This window comes from Leptodactylus fuscus, chromosome 7, assembly GCF_031893055.1.
Source record: "Leptodactylus fuscus isolate aLepFus1 chromosome 7, aLepFus1.hap2, whole genome shotgun sequence".
In the NCBI taxonomy this organism is placed as follows: Eukaryota; Metazoa; Chordata; class Amphibia; order Anura; family Leptodactylidae; genus Leptodactylus; species Leptodactylus fuscus.
The window spans coordinates 122248042-122263605 of record NC_134271.1 but is presented as its reverse complement, the minus strand read 5'-3'; the positions used below and the strand labels follow the sequence as shown (position 1 = coordinate 122263605).

The window sequence follows — 15564 nt, the reverse complement described above, 5'->3', positions numbered from 1 at the left end:
AGGTCTTCTATTACACTGTGCTACAGGTAGCATTAGCTTTTCCCTGTCCATCCACATCACATAGAAATGCCATTTAGCATGTACAGCATTGCGGCTGGACAAGAAGCCCACCAATCATAATGTTATATCTTAGCAATGTGTTCTAATATAAGGTAAGAATATCCCTTTAATTGGGTTACAGATAACTCAGCTGTTGTCTTTTATCATGGCTGGATGTAGACAATGCCACGTGAAGGTTGGCATAAACAGTGTCGAAAGATCTTTAGTCGTCACTCATGATAAAGTTATTGTCATAGATAACAAGCCAAACGTGTTCAGCGTTTTCTAATAATGTGACAAAGACAGTGTTTCCTTCTTAAAGGGTTGTCCAAGACCACATATTACATGGGTGCAGAGATGTAATATAGCAGCATGACCATTACAGTGTATGGACATAGTTCACACTGCTATGTATTCGGTAATGTTTTCCAGATGGGATCTAGCCACATTTTTCTCTTAAATATATATGAAATATATACAATAACATTTTCTGATCGGCATTTACTGTTTATGTGTTCGGTGTCTGATCGGTGACAGTCCAACACCAGGACCCAGCACCGATCAGCTTTCAGCATTGGCAGAGGTGAAAACAGCTCTGCTCCTCTCCAAGTAATAGGGGCAGAGCTGAAGTCCTGTTCACTGTACAGTATTGGGGCTGGAGTACCGCAAGCTACTAATGGAGGTGCCTGACAGCTAAAACACATGTGCTTGGCCGAGTGTGCAGGTGTGTACGATGTCCTGTCTAATGTGTATGACCAGTGAGTGTCCTCGATGTTTGTGTCTGCCTACAGACATGGGATGTGGTGTGTTTTATGGGATTTATTGGTACCAGCCGGGAACCTGAACTAGTAGTATTACTGATCTAGTGACACACAGAAGACGTGGTACAAGGACACCCAATATCAGGAATATATAGGATTTCTTTAGTTCTGCTCCATTTGTAGGTTTTTACATTTACCCAGCAGGGTGTATTCCTTCTCTCCACCACAGACTGAAGAAAGTCGAAGACAGTTTAGTACAAAATAAACTTTACTGCCAAGTATACAAACCAAAGAAAAAAAGAAAAAGAAAATCTTTCCATGGCTTGGGTGGACCTCAAGAAATTCACTGTGAATCATGCATGTCCGCCCCGTTTAGTTTTGCAGCTGTGTGTACGGACAGTACACACATTAACCCCTTCTTACATAATGGATTGGCTCATACCGATTAGAGACAGCCGTGTTATGGACGTGTGCCCGCTTTTCTGAGGAGACTGAATCCTGCTCTGGCACGTACCAAGCGCTCGCTCAGACGCTCTCTGCATCTTCTCCAGACAATCCAGCTTTGTCTGTCTTTAGGTTTGGCCAATATCTGTATTCATGACTATAAATGGGGACAAAAAAATATCAGACTCCTCCAGCTACAATGGCAGGTAGCTAGAGTGCGATCAGCTTCCTACAAGTACATGATGACGGTCATAAAGCGGAGGTCTTGTACAATTACATGGCGCATTAGTCCTCTGCCCCCTCATCTTCACTGTATTCACTGTCGCTGTCCCTTCCAGGATGATCTGGCATCTTCTGATGTTCTGCACCATCCTCCTCTGGCTGGATATTTCCATAGCCTATGTTCTCTGCTGCTTCTTTGGCTTCTGATGAATCCACCTCCATCTGCGGCCCCGGCTCGCTCACTTCTACCCCAGTCTCTGATGTCTCAGAAGACATTTCTGAGGGTTCAGGCTCTTGGACTTCCCTTGACGCTCCCTCACTTGTCTGTTCTGTACTTGTAGTCTCCTGCTCGGTTTCCTTTCCAGAAGGTGTCGTCTTTTCTTTCTCTTCTTCTGGATCTGCTGGTGTCTTTGATTCTGGATCTGGGTTTTCGGACTCCGCTTCATTTTTTTGCGATATACTTTCTTCTACTTCCATGTCCTCATCCTGTGAGGGAGCGGACTCGGTTTCTTTGGTGGCAGCAGGTGGAGGCAAGAGGCCCTATTGGGATAGAAATAAACATATCATTAGTCACTGTGGTTAGTGAGTTATGGCGGTGCCAGCTATTATCCTACATATATAGGGCTGCTTGGTCGGGCTGAGTATGCATGTGTTGTCAATGGAGGGGAGGAGAGTAAGCTACTGCAAGGCTCCTCTGGGGAGGGCTCATCTCTCAGGGCAATGGATAGGATGAAATCCATGCCTGCTCCTTATTTCCTGTGATATGACCGGCTGAGGGCCATGAGATATCTATTGGCATGGCTGTGTCCTGATAAAACTTTGAGTGGCTTTTTTTCTGTGTGTATGTGCCTTATTTTGTGAGCAAATACTTTTATATCTAATATAATACCTTAAAAAACTTTGCACCCATTGGTCGCTTTAGGTGGCAGGGATTCAACCCTGCCATGTGTTCCAACCCTTACGTTCCATGGCAGTGAATGGGAGATCCTTAGATTAAAGCCAACGCCCTGTATTGGGTGCGCTGCAAGATTTCGTTCTCAGATATCCCAAAACAGCCCCACCCGCAAGAAAAAACTGCTAGAAATGCCTGCTTTTAGCCATGATTTCTAGGTGGCTGGCCCTGGGCTTTCAACCTTGGCATTGTAAACGCTGAGAACCGTGGGAGAACGCAGCAATAATCGACATGACATGTGTTTGAACCCCACAGTGTAAGGGCTGGTTCACACGGGGCAGATTTTGGTGCTAAATCCTCACCCTCACAATAGAGGTTTATGTAGACCGCTAGCGTTCTTTTTTCCGTGAGCGGTTTGTTCCCACTAGTGGAAAAAAGAAGCGAGCTGCCCTTTCTTCAGGCGGATTCCGCGGCTGAGCACCCGTTCATTTGGGCCTAATCCAGAGCGGAAAGCGCACACACGCAATCCCTGTGTGAACTAGCCGTAAGACTCCTTACGCGGTGGGTTTGTTCCTGCAGTATGTGGACAGGACTTGTTGTCTTGTTACTATACTTCGCAGCGGGTTAGCCACCAGTGATTTCTGAGATTATGCAATGAGCGCGAGTATTGTGTGTGATGTTTTAGTAACTGGTATGGGGATCACAGATTTTCTTGAGAGTCTGTGAGCCTCCTTATTAAAGTTATCTAGAAGTTTAGCAAGGACAGGGTTAAGCCGGAGAAGAGATGCTTGCAGTACACAAGCTGATTTGAATCAGTAAAGTTGGATTTCCCTGGGAGGACGGCCCGTTTTCCATCTTGAGCTGCACACAATCATTAGGATTAGTGCACCCGCAGCACATTGAGACTGCTGTGTAACGACTTCCAAGATTCTGCGGAAAGATTTAGTGCTGAACTGCTGGGGAAAGGCCAAGAACAGGAGGGGAACTCCTGCTGCGCCCTGTCTGTTCTCCTAATACACACTTCATCTGTACTGCATTAGCGGCTAAACTGCAGCACTCACTCACTTTACTTCTTTGTTTCTCAGCTCACGGGCTGCTTGGGTGGATTTCTTTTGGGTTTATATGTAAATTTGCTAGCGTGAAAAGTATATTAGTTGTATAAATGCGCGCGGCCCCGACCCCATACAGTTAATAAGGTACAACACGGAATTTTTGACAACCACTGAAAACACGCAAATCGTAACAAACAAAACAAAAAAAAAAGTGCACCCTTTTATACTACATCTATAGGAACGCTCAGGAAGTGGAAACTGCAATGTACACCGAAATATTGATCTGGTGGAAAACTGGGCGGCCATTACACATCCCCTTCCCCGATACACTCTGCTGTGTAAGACGGGGGTTGGGACAAGTTCGTTCTCTGACAAACAACCGCACTCATTCTCAAGCTTTCCATTGAATATGCCCAACTTTTAACCCCTCACTGTCCCAGCCATTTTTTTTTTTTAATCCATGCCGTCTGTGAGCCATAGCTTTATTATTATTATATGACGCAGCCACATGAAGGATTTTTTATTAGAACCATTTTGGATTACGTAAATGGGAACATTTATGATTGCCCTACGTCACTTGTGTGGCACAGTCTGCGACCTTTTAAAAACCGCTCACGACCATATTTCTAGCAAATAGCTTTTTTTTTTTTTTTTTTTTTTAACACCGTCCTTGCCATTTATGGTGGGATCATCGGCCCCGTCAGATTAATAATAATTTACAGTTGTTTTCTGGCATCAATATAGGCATAGGCCCCGGCAAAGATAGCGACTCATTTATGACAAGGCGAGCACCTAAATGCACACAAACCTGTGCTTGGTCAATGTGCTTAGCCATGTTTTTCAGGCCCATTATTTGCTATGGCCTCATACACACTCCTGTGTATGGGACGTGAGTCTGGGAGTAAAACTCAGGACAGGGCTTATTCCTTTTTTGCGGCCAGGGCTCAATAATGAAATGAATTATTTCCCACAGGACTGTGTAATATTACCTGGTGGTACTGGTATTGCTGACTGCTTCTCATCATGTGCAGATACATGTTGTACACATATCCTGCCATTTCTGGCATGTTCTTGATGACCTGTGCTGGGTAGGGCGGCACATCTCCATTCTGAAAAGTCACATACACATTAATGTTAACATATTAGAATCCTGTTGGATATGTACAATTATTTATGAGGGGGGAATAAAACCTTATTCAATGGTATATATTACATTATAAGATTACTGCTACACGGCTGTGACTACTGAAGATCTATTGGCTGCTCCTCTTTAGAACACAAATGCTGCAAATAATAAAATAATAACAGCAAGGAGTTAAAAACATAGATGGCCTAATCTCGAATGTAGATGGAGCTGTGCACACACTGGATTACACAAGCACCATCGCCCTATAAAACAGCTGATCAGCCAGGGGGCCATGAAATGGACTCTCACTGATATTAATGTCCTAAACTGGAAAACCCCTTTAAGTTGGATGTGAACATTCCTAACAACTTATGTCAGAACTCTGTTGTAAAGGCCTACATCTGTCAGATACTGTGACAGGTAAGAAGTAGACCGCCATATGCCTGATATCCGCCGGCTATATCTGTGTAGCTGGAATATTTGACAACATGTGGTATATGGCGACCTTGTAGTCAGTAAGCTCATCCCTGACTTATGTGTGTGGTTATTGGTGGAGGAATTACTCCATGACATTATAATATAGGGGAGCCCCCTCAGTCTAGACTTTTATTGTATGCGCTCATAGCAATAAATCTCATCTTTTATTGATTTCCTAGCAACACAGTCTTTTCTGTATATACGGTAGGAATCAAGGTCTTCTACATAACAAGAGCTGCCGACAATATGATGTGAGAGTAACACATGGCTCTTCAGTATCGGCTGGCATTTACTGAGCTGGAGACAGCACATGTCACATCATTACATTAGTATGATACACGTATGTCTATGTGATACTTACCAGCTGCATCCACTACTAGCACTGACTGCTACTGTCTGCGCTCAACAATACTCTAAGGCCAGATTCACATGACATTGAAAAACAGCCATGCAAGGGCATTTATAAAAAAAAAAAAAAAAAAAAAATACAAAACAGGATTGAGTTTTAATGTCTGTATTTTTGGAAAGACAGAAAAAAAACTGACACCCTCTATCCTTGTCTGTTTTGACGGACCCAAGAGAAATCAGTGGATCTGTTTTTAACAGATATACAATAGATTGGTGAGTGAACTGTGTCTGTTAGCAAAGGATACTGGGTGAGGTCAAAGAAGAAAGAGCTGTCAAAATGAGAACTGTTGTGTGAATAAGGCCTCGGTCACATCTGTGTTCGGTATTCTGTCCAGGGGAGTCCGCATGAGGAACCCCTGAACGGAATTACAAATGTAAATGCAAGCAGTGTGCCAGTGAAAGCACATGGACCGCATAGACTATAATGGGGTCCGTGTGCTTGCTGCCAGATCTCCGCATGAACATGCGGACAGGAAAGTAGTTCAGATTCTACTTTCCTGTCCGCATGATTTGTGCAGGCAGCACGCAGCAAGCAGATAGACCCCATTATAGTCTAGGGGTCCGTGTGCTTTCACTGGCACAACGCTTGGGGACTCCCCCGGACGGAATACCAAACACAGATGTGAACGAAGGGTTTTCAATGGGCAGAAAAGAGAGCTCATCTGCCAGACAACTCTAGCTTCTCTCCCTTCAGAACCCAACGATTGGTCATGTTGCAATCCAGCAGCCCAATCCATTTCTACTCAGTCATCTGCCGTCACGGAGGGTTGAATTGAGTTCAGGCTGGACTGTTTTAGGGCTCTATTCAGATCACGTTTTTTACATCTGTTTAGAGCCTCTGTTTGAAGGACACAAAGTGATAGTCATCTGTTTATAGACATCAATGTTATTTTAAAAAGAAAAAAGAAACTAAACTGTTTCTGTCCATTTTTTGTACAATGTTGTCAATGTAAATGGACGACCATCAGTTTGCGCTGAAGTCAATCATTCAATTCACCAGGAGTGACATGCTGAGTTAGGTGCAGCAGAGTGACACTTTGGCCAGTACATCCGGCTGATACATGGGCCATGTGAGACCAGACTTATTCTGACTCCTGAGTTGCCTGATCATAGGAAGGACAATTGGATCATTTTTACATTCAGTTCTAATATGTGAAATGGTTTGTCATCATCTAATGCTGTAAGAATCCTTCACTCCAGCTCTCCTTTCTCAGATACTCTGTGGGTGTTGTATCTGGTACCTTATCACTTGTTATGGGCGACTTCTATACTTTCTTTGTACTAGTTATGCAAAACCATCACAAAACGGCAAAGACGACAAAAGCCTACAGTAATATTCTTATCTCCCATTGCCAGGTAACTAGCTAGTTGATGCCACTTACCCTCCGCTGTGTAGGAAAAGATTCTCCCGGTATAATGTGGAGTCGCAGAGGGCGAGCGGTCAGTTGTCTGAATGCAGGAGTCAGCTCAAAGCAGTTCTGGAAGAGGGAAACCCGAGCAAATATGTAGAGGCCGAGGCGAGCTCTGGACATGGCCACAACTAAACGTCTCACATCCCTGCAAGACAAAGCAAGTCACATATAACAGAGCACAGAGATGGAGACATGTCCTTGTTATACAAACATGGAAGACAGATGGCAGAAAAGACCGCACGGTCCATCTAGTCAGCCCTTACATTATTATTTTATCTTATCCCAGGTAGACTTATATTCACTTATGGTAGATTTCCCAAAAACATCTGTAGGAAGTTTGTTCCAAACATTTCCCTCCTGAACGTTATTGTACCTCTAACATATATAGAAGCTTTCAGTCATGTCCCCCCTTTCCTAAATGTTTTACAGGTTTTTTCACTTGGAGCAGTCCCAGTTACATATTGCAAAAAAATACACGCGGTGGTTTGGAACATCGCAGCATGTCAACTACACCTACAGCCTATATTATTTAGGGTAGGTGGGATCTATATTAAGCAAGCTCTTCACAAGCCTCTTAGTACCAGGCGGATAAGCTACTGCACGGATATATGGCAGTGGGTTTCTGCCTTTACAGAACACATGTACACGGTCTGACATCTATCTAATGTGTATGGCCAGCAATGCTTTGGAGAGGTACTATATACAGCGAGTCCGCCCCCTACCTAAGTGAACATATAAGAAAAGGGATTCACTTTTTTTTGCAACTAGAAGTCCTGTCCACAATGCGACTCCATTCATTGACATTGGTGAAAGAGTCACAGGGTGGTGATACAGCGATGTGGAGTCACAGCCAAAATCACATGTATCGGACAGAAAACTTCCTAAACCATCAGAATGTGCCCTGCTAACATACCCAACAGTGTCCCCCATTAGATTCATTATCTAAGACTGACATCTATAACATGAGGGTCAGGGGATAATCCATACACATTAGGGAGAGTGTGTGCCTACATAGGCGTACGGAGACTTACAAGTGGTTCCTGCTCCGCTAGGGATTCTGGGTAAAAAATATGCAAATCTATTCTCCAGGATGGAATTAGGAGAACAGTGCACTCTGTATGCCGCCCTCTAGAGGACAACATACAGAGGCAATGTTCTCCTAATTACATCCTGGAGAATAGATTTGCATATTTTTTATCTATAAAATGAGTCATTTTGCCACCAGTTTTACATTGTAGTATAGTCAGTGTATAAAAACAAAGTTACTACATCTCAGCTAGCACCCCCCAAAAAATACGGCCATATGAGTAATAATTGTGGTCCGTTATATCACAAGATTACTTGGCCCACCGTCCTCACCCCAATAGCCGCTCTCTCCATTCACTTCTATGGGAGATCTGAGAACATCCACTCGCTCGGCCATTCACAAAACTCCTGCACTGCACATTTATGGACGTCTCTCCATTTACTGCTGACCAGGAATCCAAAATCACATCCGGCACCGCAAACTAGGGGAAAGCCTGAGCACTGGAGCTAAAGGTATGGGACAAGTTGGCTCAGTGAGCCGACATCCCTGGACACTCGGAGGATTCCTATACTTATCTGCAGGGATTTCTTAGGCTCACGATGCTTTGCCAACAATGCTGTTCAGGAAGTTTTAGATCAGTAAACAGATAACTCCATGGGATTTCCTCTTCATGAACATTTACTAGCTAGTGCACGTCCTACTGCAGCTTCTCCCATAGTGCCTTTTATTTTGGTTACAACCTCCATCTGTGTCTTAGCGTTTAGTGTTTTGTCTCCTTCACAAGTTCCTGTACGTAATATTCCTGCACATTATAAAGAGGAACGCCGAATGATAAGAAATGTCAGGGCTAATGGTTAAAAATCTTCCCCTGATTCTGGCTGGGTGTAATATGTCTGAGCTCATCTCATATGAATCCTAAAACTAATGAAGTAATATAATATAGGAAGAAAATAGGCATATTGCTCATTGGGGAATGCAGGGGAGGTGCTGGTTTTCCCCCGAACAGACCAGGCGGTGCATGGAGACGGAGTTCTTCAGGCAGCGCTCCTTGGGAAATAACTATGCCTATTACCTCAAACCAGAGATTCCTCCAAAATGAAAATGGAGTTCTCTGGGTAATCTGCACTTCCATTAAAGGGGTTGTCCAAGGACTTAAACTGTATACAGTGGATTTTTTTATCTTGGACCCTGGAGTTCATGCTTGGTTTCAGCCTCTGGGTCGCTACGCCCCCACTCCTGATCTCACAAGTAATTTGGGCTATGGTGCTGACTGACTACAGTATAGACAACCCCATTGTATAGATAAATTACCTGTGAGATTAGAAGAAGAGGGAGGAGATGAAGTGACCCAGAGGGTCTATGAGGTACCGATGGAATCAAAACCAGGCCAGAGCCCCTGGGTCCATGATGAAGAGCCAGATACAGCAAAGGTAAGTTAAAGTTCCTGAACGACTCCTTTAAGCTGTGTCTACGGTACTGATGAGGGGCTCCAACCTCAAAACAGCTGTATACAGATAAATGCCATATACAATCTATTGTTCACAGATCCACTGCTAGAAGATGCTGAATATAAGGGCCCCTTCACACGGCGTAAGCGCTCTGCTCATTCCGATCTGTACACGCGAGCGCTTCTAAACACTTCCCATTCACTTTAATGGGAGCGCTCGTAAAGCCGGCTTTACGTGCGCTCCCATTGAAGTAAATGGGAAGTGTTTAGAAGTGCTCGCGTGTACGGCTCGGAATGAGCCGAGCGCTTACGCCGTGTGAAGGGGCCCTGACGCTGTCAAACACTGTGAGCTTCTTAAGTAGTTCTTTTTATTTTGTGGAGAATACAGATGACACACAGAAGTAAGGGCAAGTTCACACTAAGGGCTCGTTGGGGCAGATTTTGGCACAGAGAGTGACGTGGGGAGCCGCGTCACTCTTGGGTCAAAACCCGCCTGCCACGATCGTCGCGGTCGCGGCTTCCCCCTGATACTGGATATAGGATACTGCCGCCTGAAGAAAGGGCAGCTCGCTAGTCTCCATAGACCACCATTGTATAGAGGTGGATTTTGAGGCGAAATCCACTGTCACAATCCGCCTCCTTGCCCCCGTGTGAACTAGCCCTAACATTGTTAATGTCTGCTGCTATCATCTGTCATAGGACATTAATGGCGATAGGGTAACTGATGTAGACAGAGTCCCGTCATCTACATTCTCTCCAATGTATAAAAACATGATGGAAGATGGCGTCTGTCATTTATTTTTTGTTTTTTTCTTTACAATAGAAAGAAAGAGGATGGGAGCAGGTAAGGAGGCTCTGCTTGAACTCGAAGTGGCAGGGCCGACTGTACGCGCTCCATTGGCCTTTTTTCTTTAGTTTCTTATACCAGCGTACTCCAGAAAAATGGCCGACAGAGCAAGAAGATGCTGGGGGCATGGAAAAGCAGCGCTGGGGGGGGGGGGGTTGCAGCGATGACAATGGTGCGCTTGGAGCTGCATTACCTATGAGAATAAAACTTTTTTTGGACAAACAGCGGTCAGGAAAAGTAAAGATAGTTGTAGAATAACCTTTATAAAGGCTATTCCAACACTGCTTCAGCTAAAAACATGTTTCTCCAATGATAGAATCCCTATAATGTCCATTACTCTCATTTTATGATGGGTGAAAGCAACATGTAGTGTGAACCTACCCTAACAAAAATGGACACACAGGTACAACATAGACTGACCCAAAAACAAAAAAAATCTATCTGGATAAGGTCTATAAAGGACCAGCATGCTCTTTGGATATGTGAGCGGCTGGTGGTGGTGTGTCCATACACACCCTCCAATAACTGCTGCCAGTGTCACCCCTGGCGAAAGCTACACCAAAACACAAGCCTGGGCTAGGTTATACACTGGTATTGTCTTCACAAGGGCTACTTATTGTATTGTACAGCTCTAAGTCTATATAGCGGTTTATAACGGGTGGGCCGTTATGTTTTTTCATGTCTTTTTTCAGTAGGTTCACCAGTGTCAGACTGTGCAGGGACACACTCCTTGGAGAAGGAAATGGTAACACTGACTTGTCCATTTATACATACATTTCTAGGAGGACTAACGTAGGAAGGGCACAATGTATAGTTTGTTTTACTAAACACAGACAGGAGAGGATATATAAGCTGTATACAGGGTAATGCATAGCATGGTATATCATCACAGATAGCCCATGTATCTCCAGTGACCACACATCTGTGATGGTAACCTCAGCAGTACAATGGCCTACAGCTGGCTGTACACAGAGTGGAATATGTTAAACATGAAGAATATTATGTTGGTAATGAGTATTTCCATTCCGTGCTAGGACGTATTCAATCCAAACAATTGGGAGCTGTCAGGACACAATTATCTATATTGCAGCCCCATTACGAGAACGCCAAATGAAATTCTCAAGACAATGGCAGCCTAATTCTTTTTGTTCTTCAAGTTCCTCTCTATGAGAAGACACAGAAAGATAATGAAACTAATTGAAACCCTGAGAGTAGAAATACGTCATGTATGACAGTCAGGTGGGGGGCGCTGGGCGTACGGCCAGATAGAGCGGCTGTGGGGGGATTCTGGGGCATATAGGGTGGCAAATCACATCTATTCTGTGAGGAATCAGAAATGTACAGGGGAAAATTGCAAATGGGGCAGCGATGATGCCATACAGACGCTGCAGGGAAATGATTAACTTTTAATGGTCTACAAATGTAAAGATGGTTGTGTCCATGAGAAAACTCCTTTATCTCACACATGGGTATTCGCAGACTTTAGGTAGAAGCGCCCGAGTACAGGAAGGTGAGTAACTTTGTTTAAGTTTGATCTCTGCTTATTATAATGTGGGGTCTGGAGATACCCCAGAGTATAATAGCACCAGTTTCTGAACCAAATGTCATCCCTTCAGGCTGCCATGCCAGGGAAATATGCCTTGCATGCCCCTGCCCTAGACCACCACTGGATGAAGTTGCAGGCAACATAACATTCCCCATTCAGCGTGAGCCTGCTTTCATCTATGAACGGAATGGGGAGCCAATGGTGAACCTGACAATTCTTGTGTTCTCTGGTAAATGCCAATCAAACTGGATACTGTCAGGTACATTCCATGAGAGTAGCATGAAGGCCCGGTTCGGTCAGAAAGATGTATACCAGTGGCCTGCTGAAGTCCATATTGCAAGGCTCTGGTAGCACTCTACTTTGCACAAAGGAACAGATACTGGTCTTGCTGTTGGAGTGGTGCCCTTCTTCGGCCCTGCCCTGACCAGCTCTCTTTGTGTAATGTTCTTGTACCTGCAGCTGGGAGGCATAGCAAACCTTCTTGCAATCAACAGCCACGCCATTAAACAGAGCCGATGTAAAGCGGAGTGTAATAGTGGCCCTTGAGAAAGAAGGTCCACCCGCAGGGAAAAAGGCCAAGGAGCATCCGCTAGCAGGAACATGAGATCTACGTACCAGGCTCAGGAGGCCAATCTGGACCCACCAAGATGGCTGGAACCCCCTCGGTCTTCAGTTTCTTGAGGACCGGAGGGAGAAGGAGAAGAGGAGGAAACAGGAATAGGAGGCGAAAGTCCGACCAGGATATCACAAGAGCGTTGGCTGCAAGGATCCCAGGACCATGCCATATAGAGGGGGACCTTGTGGTTCATGCGTGAGGCAAAGAGGTCGACATCAGGCGGACCCCACTGGGAGCACAGCTGGAGGAAGATTTCTTGATGAATAGACCACTCGCCCGGGTCTAGTCTCTCTTGGTTTAGGTAGTTTGCCGCCCAGTTGTCCACGCCTGGAATGTGGACTGCTGAAAGAGCTGGGATGTCAAGCTCTGCCACATGAGAAAATGGGAGCCCTCACAAAGTCCACACAACTCCTGGCGCCACCTTGTTGGTTCAGGTTTAAACTGGAAATGCCAAATGAAGAAAACGCTGATGGCCCAGTGCAATGGGAATGTGGAGATAAGCGTCGCGGATGAACGGACGAACCTGTTGAGCCCCTTCAGATTCAGGACATGGTGAAGAGAGCCGTCCTTCTTGGGAACGGTGAACAGGTTGGAGCGGTAACCCCGGAAACGTTGTGAAGCAGACATGGGAACGATGACTCTCTGCCGCTTGAGGTTGAAGACTGTCAGGAGAAAAGCGGCTGCTCAAGCGCCCAAGAATTCCATGTGCTGAGAAGGCAAGAGACAGGACTTTTCCGCATTGATGAAGAGAACAAGGAGACTTCCCCCGAAGGCAAGTCACAACAGAGCCAGGATCATGGACTCCAGCTGGAGTTACCGGCCTGGAGGAGGGTCCAAAGAGACAGGGCCAGGAAGGTGGCCCTCAGTTCCAGAAGGTTAATCTGGAGGAACGATTCCACAGTGGACCACAGGCCCTAGCTTTTCATTCACCTAGTGTCAGCCTCCTAGTGGCTGGGTCTGTGCCCATGGTCCTGTGCTCCCCCCCCCCCACACACACACACACACACACACCCTCACGTGAGCTGCAGTTCTGCCAGAATTCAACAACACATTGTCTACCCTATGGCATATATCATGGATTTGTACATGGATTCATAGCATATTGTCCTGTAGGATCTGAGCTTGAGACTCGCACCATTTCCATTAATGGGCTAGATCTGGCGCTTCTGAGTAATCCTGCTACAGCTAAGACTTATTATACTTATAGGGTAGACATATTTTCGAGAAAAAAAAATTCCAATAGTGTGTTTTGACCAAATATTGGATTTATCCATAATCTCAATAAGAAGGCGAGGAGCAAATGCTCCAGTACTGACATCATATACACAGACATGATCCTCGGTGCCCTGACTGAGAAATGACACAGTGCGGAGCTCAGCGTAAAGCCTCTTCTAAACAATATAGAGTCAACACTTCACAGTCACCGAGACTAAATACTCTGTTCACACCTCAGACAGCTGAAATATGCAGAAACACTCACATCCATAAACGGCCCTTCACTCACCAAGTCGGCAGTGTAGATGGAGGCTGAAGATTAATTCAGTATAGTCTAATACTATCTAATAAGAACATATCTAATAGAAACCATGGTGGCTACAAACAACTGTCCCTGACCACCAGTTTTGCCAAGTGGCTGCTGTAAAACTAAGCAAAGAGTGCACTGGGATAACATGGAAAGTAAGGGTTAACTATAGCGACTACAGGAAAGTGATGCGGGCCGTGGCAATGTGTATGTGTGTGGGCTGTTCTGGTGACTGTGTCTTGCCTCATATCAGTGTTGCCCACTGACATGGACATCATGATGCAGTTAATGGAGAGGTGGGGCGTGTTCACACTTTTCCTAATGTGGTCCTTTTGGATTGTATTTGCAGTTTTTGCACTGTTCAGCCCCTTGCCACGTTCCTGGGATGACCCCATCAGCACTGCTGCATCTTGTCTTGTGTACTTCCTAGTTTCACCTCCTGACCTTTCCCTACGACATTACTACTGGTATGTACAGTGTTGCTTTAGACCAGGGTCTTATGTCCTCCTCTACAACAGCAGCCTCCTGGGTGACTGTACTGTACACAACCTGTGCACCCATCTGATCATGCTCCTGAGGTGTAAGAATGAAGACTAGGGTGTAACCTTGGACATTGCACCCCAGTTTGACTGAGTCCCTAAACCTTGACCCAGGACAAAACACGACCGTAATCTTTAGTCCTGAGGGAAGGGGGACAAAGGCTCGCAATCACTGGGTTGTATGGACTGGATACATATATTGTAGTTTTCAGACTATAAGATATAACCCAAGATTAGACAACAAAAAAAAAATATCTTGGACAACCCCTCTAAGAAAGCAGTTAGGATATGAGATGCAATTCCCCCCCCCCCCCCAGCCTTTTTTTTTTTTTTGCTAGATTTTTCCTTGCTAAAGAATGCGTCTTATAGTCATATATGCAGTGCAAGTATACAAACTACGCTATACTGGAGACAGGTACGAGGGGTTATACTTCACAAGACTACTGTTCTCGCCAACTTACCTCAGATGACCCACAGCCTTGGTTCTGACAAGTGACAAGATAATATAGTCATTCTGTTGTCCCTGGAATCTGTCCACAGTGGTGACCTACAAGAAGACAGACATGATTATCCTTGTTTTAGAGGGTAATGCTGAATCTTAGAAGAAGAGAACATCTTGGTGTCTGTCACCTAACATCTGATAATGCAATGACAGCGTGTTATATTCATTTACTGATCCAGCATACATTTTGATGCCAGCATTACAATACAGTGGATATTGCCGCAAAATCGTTTTGAGAATGTGAAAGTTTTGGTGGTTCCTTCCTTCACTGATCATAGGGCCTAGGGCACAGAGAGAGAACACTGGGGGTCAGAATCTAAAGTGGTTTTAAAGGGGGGGGGGGGTTTCTGGACTATCTATCTATATTTGTAATTTATCTTATTCACAAAAGTGGAACAAGTCGGCCATTCCCATGTGTGTTCATGTGATGCAACATCTTTGGTCATGTGAAATTTGTCAAGCATGTGACATTTCGCAACTTGGTTTCCTGACATACACTGTGAACGTGTATACTGTGTGATCCATGTACGTGCTTAGAATTTTTAACTCTTGCAAATCCTTGCAAAATGGGTTTTCCAAGACACTGCTATTGATGACCTATTCTATCCTTAGACACACATCCGGTTCACCGGTCACATGACTATACTGCAGCTTTGTCCCATTCAAATGGATGGGACTAAACTTC

At 44.9% G+C, this 15564-nt stretch overlaps 1 protein-coding gene across 1 annotated transcript in view; it reads right to left on the bottom strand.

The window, feature by feature from the left end:
• Positions 1-1077: 1077 nt before the first annotated feature.
• The window catches only part of AQR (aquarius intron-binding spliceosomal factor), a 79027-nt gene continuing 64540 nt past the window's right edge, over positions 1078-15564 (bottom strand). Inside the window, exons 32-35 of the mRNA XM_075282958.1 lie at positions 14839-14924; positions 6804-6978; positions 4400-4519; positions 1078-2006 (exon numbers count right to left, since the gene is read on the bottom strand). Coding sequence (XP_075139059.1) covers positions 1530-2006; positions 4400-4519; positions 6804-6978; positions 14839-14924 — 858 coding nt within the window. The 3' untranslated portion in view covers positions 1078-1529. The remainder of the gene's footprint in view (positions 2007-4399; positions 4520-6803; positions 6979-14838; positions 14925-15564) is intronic.